At 61.0% G+C, this 18,166-nt stretch overlaps 1 protein-coding gene across 3 annotated transcripts in view; it reads left to right on the top strand.

Annotated features, from left to right (window-relative positions):
- The window catches only part of CCDC136 (coiled-coil domain containing 136), a 38,499-nt gene extending 23,626 nt beyond the window's left edge, over positions 1-14,873 (top strand). For 2 of the 3 annotated variants that reach the window (XM_037889437.2, XM_037889435.2), the window contains 5 exons: positions 8,037-8,363; positions 9,817-9,934; positions 10,386-10,647; positions 10,738-10,881; positions 12,954-14,873. In XM_037889437.2, the coding sequence (XP_037745365.1) occupies positions 8,037-8,363; positions 9,817-9,934; positions 10,386-10,647; positions 10,738-10,881; positions 12,954-13,061 (959 nt within the window). In that variant the 3' untranslated portion in view covers positions 13,062-14,873. Of the gene's footprint in view, positions 1-8,036; positions 8,364-9,816; positions 9,935-10,385; positions 10,648-10,737; positions 10,882-11,542; positions 11,646-12,953 lie in introns of all 3 variants that reach the window. The other variant, XM_037889436.2, reaches the window with a different exon arrangement.
- Positions 14,874-18,166: the final 3,293 nt, after the last annotated feature.

Raw genomic sequence — 18,166 nt, 5'->3', positions numbered from 1 at the left:
GACACCTTTCTAGTCTGGATGTAATCCTTTCCCCTGGTACAGACCTTCCTCCAGCTCAGGTGGTAGCTAGGGGATTTCTCATGATGGCTGCTCACTTTGTCACCCACGTATATATCTTTTGCATAAGGCGGGAATCCTTTGTCCGTCTTGTCTCCCACCCCTCCTTCTCAGTGGAAAAGCACCAGGTTAAAGATGGAGTCCAGTTCAGGTGACATGATCACATGTCACTGTAAGACTTAATTACTCACTTGCCGGCACACAGGTATACAGGAAGACTTACAAGTAAAACAGATTTCAGAGTAGCAGCCGTGTTAGTCTGTATCCGCAAAAAGAACAGGAGGACTTGTAGCACCTTAGAGACTAACAAATTTATTTGAGCATAAGCTTTTGTGGGCTAAAACCCACTTCATCGGATGCATGCAGTGGAAAATACAGTAGGAAGATATATATATATACAGAGAACATGAAACAATGGGTGTTACCATACACACTATAACGAGAGTGATCTGTTAAGGTGAGCTATTACCAGCAGGAGAGAAAAAAAACCTTTTGTAGTGATAATCAAGATGGGCCATTTCCAGTAGTTGACAAGAACGTGTGAGGAACAGTGTGTGGGGGGGAAATAAACATAGGGAAATAGTTTTACTTTGTGTAATGACCCGTCCACTCCCAGTCTTTATTCAAGCCTAATTTAATGGTGTCCAGTTTGCAAATACATTCCAATTCAGTAGTCTCTCGTTGGAGTCTGTTTTTGAAGTCTTTTTGTTGAAGAATTGCCACTTTTAGGTCTGTAATCGAGAGAGCAAAGAGATTGAAGTGTTCTCCGACTGGTTTATGAATGTTATAATTCTTGACATCTGATTTGTGTCCATTTATTCTTTTACGTAGAGACTGTCCAGTTTGGCCAATGTACATGGCAGAGGGGCATTGCTGGCACATGATGGCATATATCACATTGGTAGATGTGCAGGTGAACGAGCCTCTGATAGTGTGGCTGATGTTATTAGGCCCTGTGATGGTGTCCCCTGAATAGATATGAGGACACAGTTGACAACGGGCTTTGTTGCAAGGATAGGTTCCTGGGTTAGTGGTTCTGTGGTGTGGTGTGTGGTTGCTGGTGAGTATTTGCTTCAGGTTGGGGGGCTGTCTGTAGGCAAGGACTGGCCTGTCTCCCAAGATTTGTGAGAGTGAGGGATCGTCCTTCAGGATAGGTTGTAGATCCTTCATGATGCGTTGGAGAGGTTTTAGTTGGGGGCTGAAGGTGATGGCTAGTGGCGTTCTGTTATTTAGTTTGTTGGGCCTCTCCTGGAGTAGGTGACTTCTGAGTACTCTTCTGGCTCTGTCAATCTGTTTCTTCACTTCAACAGGTGGGTATTGTAGTTGTAAGAATGCTTGATAGAGATTTTGTAGGTGTTTGTCTCTGTCTGAGGGGTTGGAGCAAATGCAGTTGTATCATAGAGCTTGGCTGTAGATGATGGATCGTGTGGTGTGGTCAGGGTGAAAGCTGGAGGCATGTAGGTAGGAATAGCGGTCAGTAGGTTTCCGGTATAGGGTGGTGTTTATGTGACCATCGCTTATTAGCACCGTAGTGTCCAGGAAGTGGATCTCTTGTGTGGACTGGTCCAGGCTGAGGTTGAAGGTGGGATGGAAATTGTTGAAATCATGGTGGAATTCCTCAAGGGCTTCTTTTCCATGGGTCCAGATGATGATGTCATCAATGTAGCGCAAGTAGAATAGGGGCATTAGGGGACGAGAGCTGAGGAAGCATTGTTCTAAGTCAGCCATAAAAATGTTGGCATACTGTGGGGCCATGCGGGTACTTAAAGGTGATTTAAAGGTATACATTTGTCCCCAAATGTGAAATAGTTATGGGTGAGGATAAAGTCACAAAGTCCTGGTTAATGGGAGCCATTAAGATTCCAAACCACCATTAATGGCCCACACTTTGCATAACTACAATAGGACCTCAGAGTTATATTTCATATTTCTAGTTTCACATACAAGAGTGATACATTTATACAAATAGGATGACCACACTCAGTAGATTATAAGCTTTGTAATGATACCTTACAAGAGACCTTTTGCATGAAGCCTATTCCAGTTACATTATATTCACACTCATTAGCATATTTTTATAAAATCATATAGAGTGCAACGTCACACCCCAGGAAAAGAAAAAGGTTCTCCCCATCCCAAAGGACCAAGCCCCAGACCCAGGTCAATGTACAAATCAGATCTTACCCACAAATCACACTGTTGCCAGTCCTTTAGAGTCTAAAATGTAAAGGTTTATTCATAAAAAGAAAGAAATATAGATGAGAGCTAAAATTGGTTAAAGTTCATTTCGTAGGAGAGGTCAGAAGCAGGATTGAAGACAAGATGGAGGAGATGCAGCTGCCTTTTATAGTCTCTTGCCATGTGGAAGGACACCCCTCCGTTCTTACTGTGGAAATCACAGCAGCAAGATGGAGCCTGGAGTCACATGGGCAAGTCACATGTCCATGCATGACAGTTCTTTACAGGCGGACGCCATTGTTTACATGTTAGTTTGAACATTCCCAGGAAAGCTCAGATGTGGACTGCCGTCTCCTAAAGTCCATTGTCAGTTAAGTGTTTCTTGTTTGAGCACTTACTGAGAATAGTCCCTTCTCAAGAAGCTGACCAAATGCTTCCCTGAGGCTACTTAGAATCAAGCACATTGAGATACAAGTACATAGCCAATGTTCATCACTTCAGCCACAACAACGGTACACCCAGACAGACAGCATAATCCTACCCAGCCAATCCGAACCTTTCCATAGACACCTCACACGACAACCTCTGTACAATATTTGCTGCAAATATATAACAGTGGCTGCAGCAATGACCTATACGGTCACAGGTCATGTCAATAACATCACAAAAGACTAACAGATTTATTTGGGCATAAGCTTTCGTGGGTAAAAAACCCCACTGAAGAAGTGGGTTTTTTACCCACAAAATCTTATGCCCAAATAAATCTGTTAGTCTTTAAGGTGCCACCGGACTTGTTTTTGTGGACACAGACTAACACGGCTACCCCTCTGATACTTAGCAACCTCAGGGCAGACTCTTAGGAACTGGGGCACAAACCCCAAACTGGCTGAGAGTTCTGTACTTCAGTTTCACCAACCAATTATCAAGTGTAAACTCCACAGCCTTACCATGGAGTCACAGACAATCCCCTTGGGTGCTCTGAACTGTCTCGCCACCCAGGGGAGCCTGCCTTTGTGAGAGATGGTCCCTTGCACCAAGAATCACAGCAATATTCAGGTTACTGCCAGTCCCAAAGGACAAGTCACTTGCCCGAGGTCAATTGCACCTTAAATCTCACACCAAAGACAATGCTTGTTGCCAATCTTATAATAAACTAGCAAAAGATGGGAAAAGGAAACCAGAGAGTTATGTACCAGGTTAAAGCAGGTAACCATAGATACACAAATGAGTTCCAGTCTTAAGTTTCCACAAAGTACTAGACGTTTCTGTAATAAGCAAGCTCTGCATGTCCTTCAGGGTTAACCCAGGCTAAGCACTGGTGATCTCTTGTTTATTCCTACAAACACCTTCCCCCCGGGCCCCCCCAGAGTCCAAGCATCATAGAGATACACACCAGGTCCTTTTGGCTTGGGGTTTTTATCCCCTTCCTGCCACATGCTCTGAGCTGCAAACTCAGCTGATGGGAGGAGTCCACTTGCCTGACTCTTCTCCACTGGGAGGAGAGCAGAACCTCTTGCTGATGGTGTGTAGGGAAATTCCTGTCCCACAATAGTCTGTCTGGTATCCATGGACCTTTCCTGCTGGGCAGGGCGTGACACCTTCTGCTGGAGATCAGCCCTTCCCACGAGTTAATGTCTCTCTTCTTGCTGGTGATTTACAGTCACAGAGGCTCACAACACAACTGCTTGAATATTACCATACAATACGGGACATAGATGTTACAGGTGGGATTAATGTCAGCAGCAACTCACAACCGGCCATCAAGGTTAAACACTCAACACATTCTTACAATTCTAATACTGAGCTTGTCAGTGTCCAGCTGAGACAAGGGGACCATGGCATGAGCCGGCATCTGGCCTGCCAGCATCCCGTCTCTATCAACCAAACTTGTCATCTGAACACACTCAGGCTCTGATGATCTAAGCAAGCTCCTGCCTCCCGTCCTCGGGGCCTGCCAGTGACAATGCTCTGGTGCTCTGGGTGGGGAGCCAGGACCCAAATCCTATAGGCTTCCAGGGATCAAACCTGCCCCAGGTCACACCAAGAGCCAGTAGGTTGTGTGTGTCCTACAGCTGGCCCCATGCAGCATGGGGCACAGGGCTCTTGCTGGTTTGAACTAGAGTAAATGATGGATTCTCTGTAACTTGAAGCTTATGAATGAAGATTTGGGGAGCTCAGTGTCTCAGCCCAGGGGAGCCCAGTAAGGAGCAGGGGTTGAGGGGCTGACTAGATGGTTTCTGCTGTCCTGAGAGTCCATGAGAAGCTGCATGGGGCACCAGCCAGGGCCTGTTGCCCAAGGAGGCAGTGCCATGCTGGGGCTTGTAGCCCAAGGGGGCAATGCCACGCTGGGGCTTGTAGCTCACAGGGGCTCTGCTACGCTGGGGCTTGTAGCCCATGGGGGCAGTGCCACCTGGGGCTTGTAACCCAAGGAGGTGGTGCCACGCTGGGGCTTGTAGCCCATGGGGGCCGTGCCACGCTGGGGCTTGTAGTCCACGGGGTACATGCCGTACTGGGGCCTATAGCCCATGGGGGCCATGCTACGCTGGGGCTTGTAGCCCATGGGGGCCATGCCATACTGGGGCCCAAAGCCCATGGGGGCCGTGCCACGCCGTAGCTTGTAGCCCACGGGGGCCATGCTGCACTGCGGCCCGTAGCCCATGGGGGCCGTGCTACGCTGGGGCTTGTAGCCCATGGGGGCTGTGCCACGCTGTGGCTTGTAGCCCACGGGGGCCATGCTGCACTGCGGCCCGTAGCCCATGGGGGCCGTGCTATGCTGGGGCTTGTAGCCCACGGGGGGCCATGCCGTACTGGGGCCCATAGCCCATGGGGGCCATGCCGTACTGCGGCCCATAGCCCATGGGGGCCGTGCTATGCTGGGGCTTGTAGCCCACAGGGGCCGTGCTGTACTGGGGCTTGTAGCCCATGGGGGCCGTGCTATGCTGGGGCTTGTAGCCCACGGGGGCCGTGCTGTACTGGGGCTTGTAGCCCCTGGGGGCCGTGCTACCCTGGGGCTTGTAGCCCATGGGGACTGTGTCGTACTGGGGCTTGTAGCCCACGGGGGCCGTGCTAAGCTGGGGCTTGTAGCCCGCTGGGGCTTGTAGCCCACTGGGGCCGTGCCACGTTGGGGCTTGTAGCCCACGGGGGCCGTGCCACGCTGGGGTTTATAGCCCATGGGGGCCGTGCCGTACTGCGGCCCATAGCCCATGGGGGCCGTGCTACGCTGGGGCTTGTAGCCCATGGGGGCCGTGCTACGCTGGGGCTTGTAGCCCACGGGGGCCGTGCCACGCTGGGGTTTGTAGCCCACGGGGGCCGTGCCGTACTGCGGCCCATAGCCCATGGGGGCCATGCTACGCTGGGGCTTGTAGCCCACGGGGGCCGTGCCACGCTGGGGCCCACAGGGGTGTGTCGCACTGGGCCCTGGGGGCACCAGGCAGGGGGTGCACTGGTGGGGCAGAGGAGAAGGCCCCGGCCCTGCCGGTCCCTGGGCCTGGCCCCCCCAGCAGAGGGCGCGAGCCGCAGGCCGGGCCGGAGCAGCTGGAACCGCGCGGGGTCGCCCGGGCTGCGCGCAGGGGCCAGCCCGGCCTGGAGCCAGGGGAGGCAGCCATGGAGCTCACGCCCTCCACCTCCGTGGGCAGTGAGTGCCACCGGCCTGGGGACCCCCCGGCAACCGCCCCCCGGCAACTGGCCTGGGGACCCCCCGGCAACCACCCCCCGGCAACTGGGAACCACCCTCCGGCAACCGGCCTGGGGACCCCCCGGCAACCGCCCCCGGCAATCGGGAACCGCCCCCCGGCAACCGGCCTGGGGACCCCCCGGCAACCGCCCCCCGGCAACCAGCCCGGGACCCCCCCGGCAACTGCCCCCCGGCAACCGGCCTGGGGACCCCCTGGCAACCGCCCCCGGGCAACCGGGAACCGCCCCCCCAGGCAACCGGCCTGGGGACCCCCCGGCAACCACCCCCCGGCAACCGGCCCGGGGACCCCTCAACAACTGCCCCCTGGAAACTGGCCCGGGGACCCCTCAACAACCGCCCCCTGGGGACTCCCCGGCAACCACCCCCTGGCAACCGGCTCAGGGACCTCCTGGCAACCACCACCTAGGGACCCCCCCAGCAACCACCCCCCGGCAACTGCCCCCCAGAACCCTCCGGCAACCGCCCCCTGGGGACCCCCCCAACAACTGCTCCCTGGCAATCTCCCTGACAACCACCCCCTGGGGATCCCCCCAGCAACCACCCCCTGGGACCTTCCCCGGAAATTGCCCCCCAGGGGACCCCCTTGGAACCGCCCCCTGGAGATCACCCTGGCAACTGCCCCCAGGGACCCTCCCAGCCACCCCCCAGGAGCTCCCGCGGCAACTGCCCCCTGAGGATCTCCCCTGGCAACCTCCCCCAGGGCACCCTGGCAACTACCCCCCAGAGACGCCCCAGCAACTGCACCAGGGATACCCCACCCCCGGCAACCATGCCCCAGAGACCCCCCAGTCGAACTGCCCCCGGGGAACCTCTGCCTGCCAATCACCCCCAGGGGTCCCCCACACCCAGAAACCACCTCCCTGGAACCCTCCAGCAACCGCCCTTCAGGGATCCCCAGCCAGAAATCACCCCTTGGGGACCACCGCCTGACAGCCGGCCCACGGGGACCCCCCACCTGGCAACTGCCCCCTGGGGACTCCCCGCCCAGCAAGGATCCCCCACTCGGCAACCACCCTCTAGGGGTCCCCCAGCAACCACCTGGCACCCTCACCCAGGGTCTCCACCCCCCAGCTCCTCCCCCCAGGGACCACTCACTCAGGGGACCGTAACGCTAAGGTCAGCCTTCCAGGGGGTACTCCCTGCCCCCACCCAGCCGCAGCCCAGCTTCCCCCAGTCACCCCTGCTCCCAAGGGATCCACCCTGCACCCGCCAGGAGTCGCCCCTCCCAACCACTCCCTCCCCTCCAAACTGTCATCCCCAGCACCCACCATGGCTCTCTTCACCCCTACACACCCCTCCCCCCACTCCCAAATGCATACCCCACGGTTCTCTCACCCTATCACGCCATGGGTCCCCCTGCTCTACACTCCCAGCTCTTTGCCTCCACAGCCTGCCTGGCCTATATCCACCCCCCCTGCAGCTCCCCCAGGCGCTCCCCCACTGCCTCCCCAACCCCACTGTCCCCAGGGCCCCCCCCCGGCTTGTGCTCCTCATTCCACCCACTTCCCTCCCCCTGTGCCCACCCAGTGGGTGCTCTCCAGGCACCGCTCCTCCCTTCTTGTCTGTTTCTGGCCTGGTGGTCGGAGCAGGCCCCAGCGGGGGGCAGGTGGGTTGGCAGGGATTAGGCTCCTGGGGCAGGACCAGGAGCCAGCCCAGGGGTGGCGCTGGCACAGGCCAGCAGAAGGTCCTGTGGCAGCCGGCAGATGGGCTGGGAGGCAAAGCCGTTTGGCATTGTTGCAGGTGGGAGCCAGGCACCCTCATGTGGGAGGTGTCTCTTGGGGAGCCTGGCTGTTCTGTGGGGACTGGGTGGGGTGCGCCATTCCCCTTTTTTCATCCTGCCTCCCCGGATCCACTGCCCAGAGATTCAGTTGGCTATGTGGTTATACCTACTTCCTGTCCCAAAGTGCCACATCCCGCCCCAGAGGTGGCTGCATTTCAGTGGTGGGCGAAGTGATCCTAGTGCATGCAGGCTGGCGAGTGCTTTGGGATCATTCTGGCTCTCGAACGCCTCCCTCACTGCAATCCCCTGGCCAGAAGGCACTGGACAGGTGACGGGGCAGTAATGGTTCTCTGGCGCCAGGCTCTCACCCCGCCTCTCCCCCCACAGCTCAGATGCGCACGCTGAAGGATGAGTTCAGCTCCCTGCAGGATATGAAGGAGTCGGAGCTGGAGCAGGTGGAGCGGGAGCTGCAGGAGGCCAACGAAGAGATCCACGGCCTGCGGCTGGAGGCGGAGGAGGTGGCTGCCATCCACGAGAACGAGATCGCCGCCCTGCAGGAGCAGCTGTGCCGGCTGCAGGCCGAGCTGCAGCGCTTCCAGCGGGTCCACGAGGAGTACGAGACGGAGATCACCACCCTGCGCGCCGAGATCACGATGAAGGCCAGCGGCCAGGCCCGGGCCGAGGGCCCCGCTGACAAGCTGGCTGTGCTCCAAGGTTTTGCCACTGGGATCCCCACTCAGCTGTGGGGAGTGGGGTGGGCTCAACAGGGGATGCTCTCCCCTGGCAGTAAGTGCTGGTCCCAGTGAGGCACTAGGGGGCACTGTGCTGCAGGAAGTGGGGGGCTCAGCAGGGGGCGCTCTCCCCTGGCAGTCAGTGCTGACCCAATACCCGAGCGTGGCGCTAGGGGGCTGTCACGGGTGCCCAGGCTTGGGGCTCTGTCACCGCTCTCAGGGGGGGCCCGACAGGACCCTGGGGGCAGTGTGACACCCCTCAGGGTGTGCTCTCACCAGGGCAATCCCCCTTGGGTACAGCGTCTCCTGGGTCTGACCTCGGAGCGTTCAGACCCCCCCACCCATGCTCCCCACAGTGAGTCCACCTGGCTGGGATGCCTGGGGAAGCCTCACACACCCCCAGTGGGGCCATGCACCCCAACTCCGCAGCCAGCAGTGACTCCCAGCCAGTGTGTGACACAGGAGGTTTATTAGTGGTCGGGAACACAGCATAGAACAGAGCTTGTTAGCACAGAAAGCAGGAAGTTACAGCAAAGTCCAGCTTGCCGGGACCAGAGCCCTGGGCTCTCCCCTTGAGTCCCAAACCTGGAGACTGACTAGCCTCCAACAGCCCACCCTCAGTCACGCCCCATTGCCCCTCCTCCTTCCTTTGTCTCTTTCCCAGCAAGCCAGGCACCTGGCCTCCACCTTTCTTTGTTCTCCAACACCTGCAGAGGATGGGCCCTGGCCATGTCTGCGCAGGCAGCCATCTGTCAGTCACACCTGCTTCCTAGGGGTCTGTGCAACAATCACACACCCTTGTCCCACCACCTAGCCCTAGATATTTGTGCAACACATAGGGGAAACCGAGGCACTCTGTAGTCATACAAAACATTAAGAAAATTCCCACTTTGTCCCAGGGCACTGTGCTGTAAGGAGCTGGGTAGGGCAGCACTAGGGGGCACTGTGCTGCAGCGGGTGGGGTGGGTAGTCCAGAATGGGGCAGGCTCCCGTCTGTCAGCACGGTGCTGGGGGTGTCGTGCACAGCCCCTGTGTCCTCCCCTTGTCTGCACCCAGATGGATTCTGCTCCCAGCGGTTGGTTCCCAGCTGTGCCGCGTGGGTGGGAACTGGTAGCAGGGAGGTGGTGGTGGGTAGGAACCCCCAGCCCCAGGGCTGAGCCAGGCGCAGCCCCAGACTGGTGGCATCGGAATGGAATGGGTGCTTGGAAAGCAGCCCCAGGGAGCTGTGGAGGTGGTGGTCATGGGGGGCACTGTGGTGTGTGGGTCTCCTGTGAGGTGGAGGCTGGGGGGAGGGGTCTCCTGTGAAGTGGGGGCCATGTGGGGGTGTGGGTCTCCTGTGAGGCGGGGGCTGTAGGGGGCAGTGTGGGGGTGAAGGTCTCCTGTCAGGTGGCTGCCCTGTTGCGGGCTGTGCCCCATTGCAGCCTGTGTGTTTCCAGAGGAGCTGCTGTCCCTGCGGGAGCAGTACCGGGACCTGACAGAGGAGTACCAGACCCTGCAAGAGAGCAACAAGATCATGGTGCACCATCTGGAGAACCTGGAAGCCCAGAAGTACAGGTAGGGGGCTGGAAGGGTCGACAGGGTGGGGCAGGCCGGGGAGTCCAGCCTCAGACCCCAGGCAGCAGCTGGGCTCAGGACCTGCCTCCTGTCCCCTCTGGCAGCTGGGGCTTGAACCAGAATCTTCAGGGGATCTGTGAGCAGGTGGGCAAGCCCCTGGCTGGGTCGTCGGAGCTGAGCTGGGGCAGGGCTGTGCTGGGCTGGACTGGTTAGTTCTGAACTGGGCTGGGCCAGGCCACTTCCCCCTGGCTGGGCTGTTGGAGCGGAGCTGGGCTGGGCTGAGCTGGGCCAGGCCACCTCCCGCTGGCTGGGCTGGGCTGGGCCAGTCGGGGCTGTGCTGGGCCGGGAGCCTTCTGCCCTTGGCTGGGCCAGGCGCCTCCTCCCCATGGGGGCCGGGTGGGCCAGAAGCGGCTCTGCAGTCTCTGCCCGGGGCCGCGGGCTCCCGTTGCAGATCCAGGAGCAGGTCGGAAGAGTCTCACAAGTCGACGGACTCGGAAGTGATCCATGCCCCGGTGTGCCGGACCCTCTCTCCCCGGCGCGCCAGCCCCCGCCTGAGCGGCAGCGTCTCCTTCAAGATGGTGGACAACACGAGAACCATCAGCACCCCCAGCCGCAAGGAGCCCCTGAGCCAGGACGAGGAGGATGACTCCGAGCTGAGCCTGCGCTTCAAGCTGCAGAGCGAGGAGGAGAAGGTGCAGCTGGCCCAGAGCAAGGTACCCATCCTGGCCCTGCCCGGGCGGGGGCTGCAGGGCAGGGGAGGGGCTCCCCAGGGGCTGCTCATGCCCCTCTCCCTGCCCCTGCAGTGTGACAGCATGCAGACCGAGCTGCGGGAGCTGCAGCGGCAGTACCAGGCCATCCAGCAGGAGCGCCAGCAGCTGCAGGAGGAGCTGAGGCTGTGCCGGGCGGAAATCCAGAGACTCAACGGCACCGTCCCCGCTGACGGGCGGGTAGGTGTGCCCCGGGGGTGCCACACGGCCGCGGGCAGGGGCGCCGCAGGTGACAGGTGTGGGTAACGACGCTGCCACGCTGCCGTGGGGGTGCCCGGTGGGTGCTGACTGTGCTACGCTCCCACAAGGGATGGGGCTTGTGGGCGATGGCTGTGCCAAGCTGCCGCCTCGTGGGTGCCCACCACTTTCCCACAGACCCCGTTCTTGGCTGGACCCGCTGAGGCAGAGGGGGACGCTGCTCCAGGGAGCCAGTGGGGAGCCTGAGTGGGGGCGATATGGGGGTTTCAGCCAGTGGCGTGCAGGAAGCAGTGCCCAGTGCTGGGCCCGGACGGCGACGGTTTGAGCCCGGGGCTGGTCAATAGCCACTGGTGCTGGGGCTTGACCTGGTGCACACTGGGCCAAGGACACTCAGCCAGGGAGCCCCCACCCGCAGCCCAGCCTGACCCACGAGCCCACCCCAGTGCCCCCTCCCGTGGCTCAGCCCCCCAGCAGGAGCCGCCCCCTCCCCAGCTTTGAGAGCCCGCTGGGGCAGGGCTAGGGTGACACCGAGACAAGGCCAAGCAGCCTGTGATTTAATCTCTCTTTTCTCTCCCTTCTCATCTCCATCCACCCCCCGGCCTGTGGCTGCCGCCCCATTCCATTCCCTGCTCTCCCCCCATAGAGCCACCCCGCCCCCGAGATCTCCCTCCCCCTCATAGGACTGGTTGTTATAGCGGCTCTGCTCTGGTGCTGGTGGGCCGAGACCTCTTCCTAATGCCGACCAGGTACTGGTATCTCCCCTTCCCCGCAGCCTGGCCCAGGCCCCTGCTTGGCTCTCCCCGTGCATGGCAGGCTGCTCCCAGTCCCGCCGCTGCTTTGGGCCTCCAGCACCTGCCTCCGATCCCTGCCCCTCGCCTCTCCCCTCATCCACCCCTCTGCTCTCCATCTCCCCAGGCACTTGCTCCGGCCCGCCAGCCAGAGACAGTGCTGGGGAGGGGCATGCCCGCTTGGGAAAGGGGCTGGTGCCTCAAAGGTCAGATACCCTAAAGACATGGCACCTCGTCCCCACTGCTGAGGGCAACAAGTGCCCCTGCGGGTGCCCCGGGCACTGCCCCTGTGTGTGTGTGTGGGGGTGGCGCTGGGGCAACCAACTCCCTTCCCCTGCTGTCACACCATGCCCTTCCTGCCCCTCTGAGCCCAGTGGCAGGGCCTGCACCCCAGGTGGCCAGCAGGGGGCACTGTGCACAGGCAGAGGATTCGAGGGGCATCAGTAATGAGGTGTGACGCCCTCAGCACCGGGGTCCTAGCCCCATCTCCACTGCCTCCTCAGCCAGAGCCCCAGTGTGTTCCCCACAATCGGGGTGCAGCACCAGGTCCCTGCCCTGGTGAGAGGCTTTGGGATCCCCGGGCAAAGCCCTCTGAGTGCCCATTGCGGGGCAAGGAGCGCAGCACAAACCCCCCTGCTAAGCAGCCAGCCCCCTGCATGCCTCAGACCCCTCACCATCCCCCCACCCCCTCACAGCATCCCCCAGCTGCCCATGGTTTTTTCCCAGGACTCAAATCCCACAATCCTTTGTGGCTGCCAAGAATCGTGGGACAACGTTTGGCACCCCAGAGGGTGGGAACCAGTGGGCTAGGCGAGGGGAGGGGCGGGCGCCCCATCACTGGGGCCATGGGAAACAAGATGGGGGAGTGGCCCTGGGAGATTGGGGCCCACTGGGTCTGAGCCCAGGGTCCCCCCAGAGAGGGAGCGTGTAAGAGCGAGGGACCCCATCTCTCCTTGCTCCCCTGGGGAAGGCTGCCCCCCACCCAGCTGTTAGCCGCTAGCCAGTAGCTCCGCAGGGCGGCTGGTGAACTCCGGGTCCGAGGTGCCCACCGCTCCCTGCTTGCCGGGGTCCGCTCCTGCTGGCATCACCCCGCAGCTGGGCCACGGGCGCGTTTGGAATGGGGGCTCCAGGAGAACCCGCCCCCCCAGGCTCCAGGTGCCTCCCAGCCTGGCCCCCACCCTGCAGCCGCTGAGCAGCCTGGGCTCCCTGGAGGCGCTGGAAGGCTGGGGGGCACAGCACTGACCTCCCCCCCATCTCCTCCCACAGGTCCCGGCCGGGGGGCTGAAGCCCATCATCCTCTTTGCGGTAGCTGCAGTTGCCTTGCTTCTGTACCCCTGCCTGAAGCGGTCCTGCGCCAGCTCCGTGCCAGCCTGAGGAGCGCCGCGCCCGGGCCATGCCACACACGCACGCGAGATCCGCCCCCTTACCCCCCATGGCCTGCTGCCACTGGGAGGGCTGGAGACCCTTGCTCCAGCCCCCCTGAGTGCATGGAGGTCACCCCCCACCCCCGGTCAGTCACGCCATGGCAGCATCTGCCCCCTCGTTACTGCATCGGGGCTCAGGGTCAGGGACACTGCATCTGTGGGGCAGGGAAGGGAGACTCCAGCCCCCTGCAGGTCAGCCCAGGATGCTGCTCTGGTGGATGCGTGGATGTGTGGGGTGGCTGGGATAGGGAGGGGGTGGGCTGTAGGCCCCGTGGGAGAGTGAGGGGCTCCCTGGAAAGCGGCCTCAGCCATCCCTGGGGCTCCCCCCTCTGAGCTGGGTCCGGTCCCATTGGATCATAGCACCAACTAGTGGGGAGGTGGGGGATACAAGGGGTCCCTGCCATCGACTCCCCAAACAGAACCTGTTCCAGTGGAGCCCCAGCCCCTGCCCTGCCCCCTCTATCCCAGCCCCTGCCCTGACCCACCCTGCCCCCCTCCATCCCAGCCCCCACCCTGACCCGCACTGCTCCCCCGCCATCCCAGCCCCCGCCCTGCCATGGGGGAGCTGGGATCCCAAGGGAACCCCAGCCAGGGCTCTGGTCATTTCCAGCGCGAGTCTGGTTCCCAGCCAGGCCAGCCCAGCTGCGCCGGGAGCCCCTCTGTGTGCCCCGCCAGGGGAGGTTCACACTGCCTGGCTCTCGGCGCCCCTATGTGGCCACTGCCATGGAGCATTGTTACCTTGGACAAGCTGCCGACAGCCTGGGAGTGGCAGGATAGGCCTTGGCCGGGGTAGGGAGGATGGGCACCAGCCTGCCACCCCCCCTTCTGCCAGGGACTGTGCCAGGTCTCCAGCCTACACCTCCACCGAAGCTCAGCCCTTCCGAACTTGCGCCCACCTCTTCCTCCCCACTCCCCTCTCCAGAACACATTGGCTCCTCTCCAGGTCGGCCTGAGGGGGGCGCTAGAGACCAATACCCAATGCTCCCCGCCCCACCCACCAGAACCCTGCCCCCTGCTGGCCCGGCGCTCGGCGTGATCCACTGCAATAAATTGAAAACCAAGGAGATCACGGGGTGCTTGAAGCAGCGGGCAAGCCTGGGCCAGAGTTTGTAGTTGGCAATATTTAAAATCTGTCTTTACACTTGTGCTCCACGTCTGGGAAGGTCTGACTGTCTCGGTGCCATTCAGCAGGGAAGACCCAGGTGCCAGACAGTCCCTAGGGAGAGAGATTTATTTATTTTTAAAGCGGGAGCCCCCCTGGTTTCCTCGTCTCCACCCGGGCGTTGCATCTCCCTGTCACCCCTTCGCCCGAGGGCCCCTGCTACAAACCTTCCCCCGTCACCTCATTTCAGTGTTAGCGCACCCCTTTCTTCTGCCCTCGGTGTGCAAGCCGTGGGCGCTGGCCCCAGGGCTGTGTGGGTGGCGTTTGCACGCGCACTGGTGTCACGACTACTCGTGAACGGTCAGCACGGACGGGCAGGGAGGGGGCCGTTGAAGAGAAAGGGGCTCTCATGGGGGCTTCAAAATGGCCCCGAAGCTTGACACCTTTCCCTGGGCATGTATTCTGGAAGTGCCTGCATTTGGGCTGCGGGGGGCTGACCTGGCCCCGTGGCCGGCTCCTGTTCTGGTCTGTCCCCGCCCAGCCCTGCGTCCCTGCTCTCCGACTGGAGCTGCGGCTGCACCCCCGACTCGCGCGCTCGGGGGCTCCCTCTCTTTGTGGTTGTTGAATGTTGTAACTTGGTAAAAGAACTTTGTAAATCCACGGAGCCTGGATCTGTCCTGGGAGTTGCCTCGTGCTGGGCGGGGGCTGAGCCAGACGCACAAGTTGGACCCGGGGTAGAGCAAGAACCCGGCCTGAGCAAGCCCCACTTCTGGGGACACCAAAGGGGGCTGGCCCAGCCTGTGCTGGGAGACAGACCTGAGGGGAGCCGCTGCCTGCTCTGAAGCCATGGGTCAGGATCCTGCTCTGGGGGAGTCGATGGGAAATTTCCCCCAGCTGCAACCCTGGGCCCTGTCCAGAATGGCCCAGATGCTGTGGGGATGGGCACCTTCCAAGGCAGCGTAAAGCCAAGCCCAGAAGGAGCTCCTGGCTGCGGGGGTTGCTGGGCCCCGCTGTGACTGCGCAGGGGCGCTCTCCTCGGGGGCTAGCTGATGGCACACCTGCATCGCTGCTCCGTGACGGTGGAGAGAACGCCAGGCTGGAGAAATGGGGCTCCAGCTTCTCCCCAGAGCCAGCTCAGGCAGGAGCCAGAGCGCTCCCCAGCTGCTCTCCTCAGCTCCAGGTTTCTAGCCCAGCCTGTCCCTGTCCAGCCCCCTCCTGAGCAGGCTCAGGGCCAGGCCTGGACCAGTTTGCCCCCCACGCACCATAAGAGCCTTGAGCATAGCCCAAGCCAGGACACTCCCCCTTGCCGTGGGCACTGCATGGAGCGCGTGGCCCGCAGCCCCAGGGGCTCAGGGCGGTGAGCCAGGCAGGGGTCCAGGGATCGGGGCTACCTGGGCCAGGTCAGCTGGGCTGTGAAGTGCTGGCGCGAGTCTAGGTTCTCTACTCCCCCACACGGCTGGAGGCTGCTCGGTGGGACCCCACTGGGGCTGCAGACGCAGGGGGTGGCTGGCTGGTGAAATGCCCCTTGCGAGCCCGAAGCCCCCTCCCCTGAGCTCTGACCCGCACAGCCCCTCTGCGGAGGGGCAAGGGCCCATCTGGCCAAGCACACCGTGTTCTCTGCCTCTGGCAGGGAGCGTGTTCCTCACCCCGGGCCGCGCCAGCCAGGTGCTTCGGGCCAGTGCTCAGCTGCTATATTGAGCTGCAAGGGTCAGGCACAGTGTGACTGTCTGATGGTGCCAGGCTCCTGGGGGCTGGGCCCCCCCCAGATTCAGCAGCATGGGGGCTGAGTGTGTGCGAGGCCAGGGCCTAGCGTGGCAGATCACCCTCCAGGGAGCTGTCTGCTCGAGGGGCCCCCCGTAACCGGAGGGCTTGGCCACGCTGCCCTCCCTGGCCAGCCCCAGTGCTCGGCAGGCAGCCCCGGCTGGAGGTGCCCAGTGAGGCTCTGGGTTCTCAGCCTGCCCCTAAATCACACGGGCTGAGCCCCTTCCCTGCTGCTGGCCCCCTCTGGCCCGGGGCTCCCCTCCCAGCCTCCTGCCACCCCATGCTGTGGGGATCGCATCATGCCAGAGGCCTCCCGTGTGCCGGCTTCACCAAGACCGGGTGTGAGGTGGCTGGATCCCATCTGCAGGTCCTGGGGCGGGGGGGATTTCGGAGAGTGGGGGGCTCTGTGACCAGCTGATGGAGGCCAAGCGAGAGCCGGTGGCTGGCGCTGAGGCGAGGCGGATGCTGGCCCCACAGTGCTATCTGTGGCCAGGGTGGTGACCGATCCCGGGATCGGCTCCCCGGGGGACAGGGCAGATTGGCCGTCACACAGGTCTGTGCAGGGGGTCCCGGAGCTCATGCTGGAGCAGAATCGGCCCACCTGACCCTCTGGGTTGGGCCTCTCTGGCTAGGCCCCAGCAGGGACCCTCCCCACTGGGCTGGGGGAGCAGCCGAGAGACCGCCCGGGCCGGTGGGACGAGGGGAATGGGCCCCAGGTGGCAGCCTCCTGGGAAGCGCAGGGGCTGCATGGAGGGAGGGGCGACGCCTTCCTCAGCCCGTGCAAGGCTAGAGCCCCCCAGTGAGCCGGGGGGCTGGAGCAGGCCGAGCCCTGGAAGCACCGGGGCAACCCGGGCAAGGGGGCAGCGTTGGCCCTGGTAGAGCTGGACCCCAGGTGCCCCTCGGAGGAGCGCGCCCAGTGGTTGGGCTGCCAGCAAGAGCCATGTCCTGAGTGGGGTGGGGGGTCAGTCCTGTGGGGCGGAGCCAGGGGGCAGGCTGAGAGCACATACACACCCCCCAGGACACACACACACACACACAGCCCCAGGACGGACACCCCCCACATCTCTCTCCACTTTCAAACAGCCCCCACTCCTCACCATCCTGTACAACCGCCCCTGGCACCTGCAGCCTTCTTCCCCGCTCCCCACGCCGCATCCTCAGTGCCATGGTGCCGAGAGCTGCCAGTCAGGGCCGGGGCCCTGGGCGCCAGGTGCTGCATGTATACAGAGTCCTTGTCCCACCTCGAGGGGCCGACGTGCCCAGGGGGGGCACCTGAGTGTCGCCAGCAGTGTGGCCGGCAGGCCGCTCCTGGGCTGGCCGGGGAGTTGACGGGGGGAGCATGGAGCTGGAGGACTAGGTATTATCCATCCCTGACAGGTGTTTGTCTAACCTGCTCTTAAAAATCCCCAACGCTGGAGAGTCCACAACCTCCCTGGGCAATTTATTCCGGTGCTTACCCCCCTGACAGTCGTGAAGTTTTTCCTAATGTCCAACCTAAACCTCCCTGGCTGCAATTTAAGTCCATTGCTTCTTGTCCTAGCCTCACAGGTTAACGAGAAGAATTTTTCCTCCCTCCTCCTTGTAACAATCTTTTATGTACTTGAAAACTGTCATGTCCCCTCTCAGCCTGGTCTTCTCCAGACTAAACAAACCCAATTTTTTCAATCTCCCCTCACAGGTCATGTTTTCTAGGCCTTTAATCGTTTTTGTTGCTCTTCTCTGGACTCTCTCCAATTTGGCCACATCTTCCCTGAAATGTGGCATCCAGAACTGGACACAATATTCCAGCTGAGGCCCAATCAGCGCGGAGTAGAGTGGAACAATTACTTCTCGTGTCTTGCTTACAACACCCCCGTTAATACAGCCCAGAGTGACGTTTGCTTTGTTTGCAAGTGTTACACTCTTGACTCATGTTTAGCTTGTGATCCACTAGGACCCCCAGATCCCTTTCCGCAGTCCTCCTTCCTAGGCCGTCATTTCCCATTCTGTATGCGTGCAACTGATTGTTCCTTCCCATGTGGAGTGCTTGCCATTGTCCTTACTGAATTTCATCCTATTTACTTCAGACCATTTCTCCAGTTTGCCCAGATCATTTTGAATTTTAATCCTGTCCTCCAAAGCACTTGCAACCCCTCCCAGTGTGGTATCGCCCACAAACTCTCTAAGTGTCCTCTCAATGCCAGTATCTAAGC

Source organism: Chelonia mydas, chromosome 1 (genome assembly GCF_015237465.2).
Source record: "Chelonia mydas isolate rCheMyd1 chromosome 1, rCheMyd1.pri.v2, whole genome shotgun sequence".
Classification (NCBI taxonomy): Eukaryota; Metazoa; Chordata; order Testudines; family Cheloniidae; genus Chelonia; species Chelonia mydas.
Note: the sequence above shows the minus strand (reverse complement) of the source record. Positions and strands in the feature narration are given on the sequence as shown.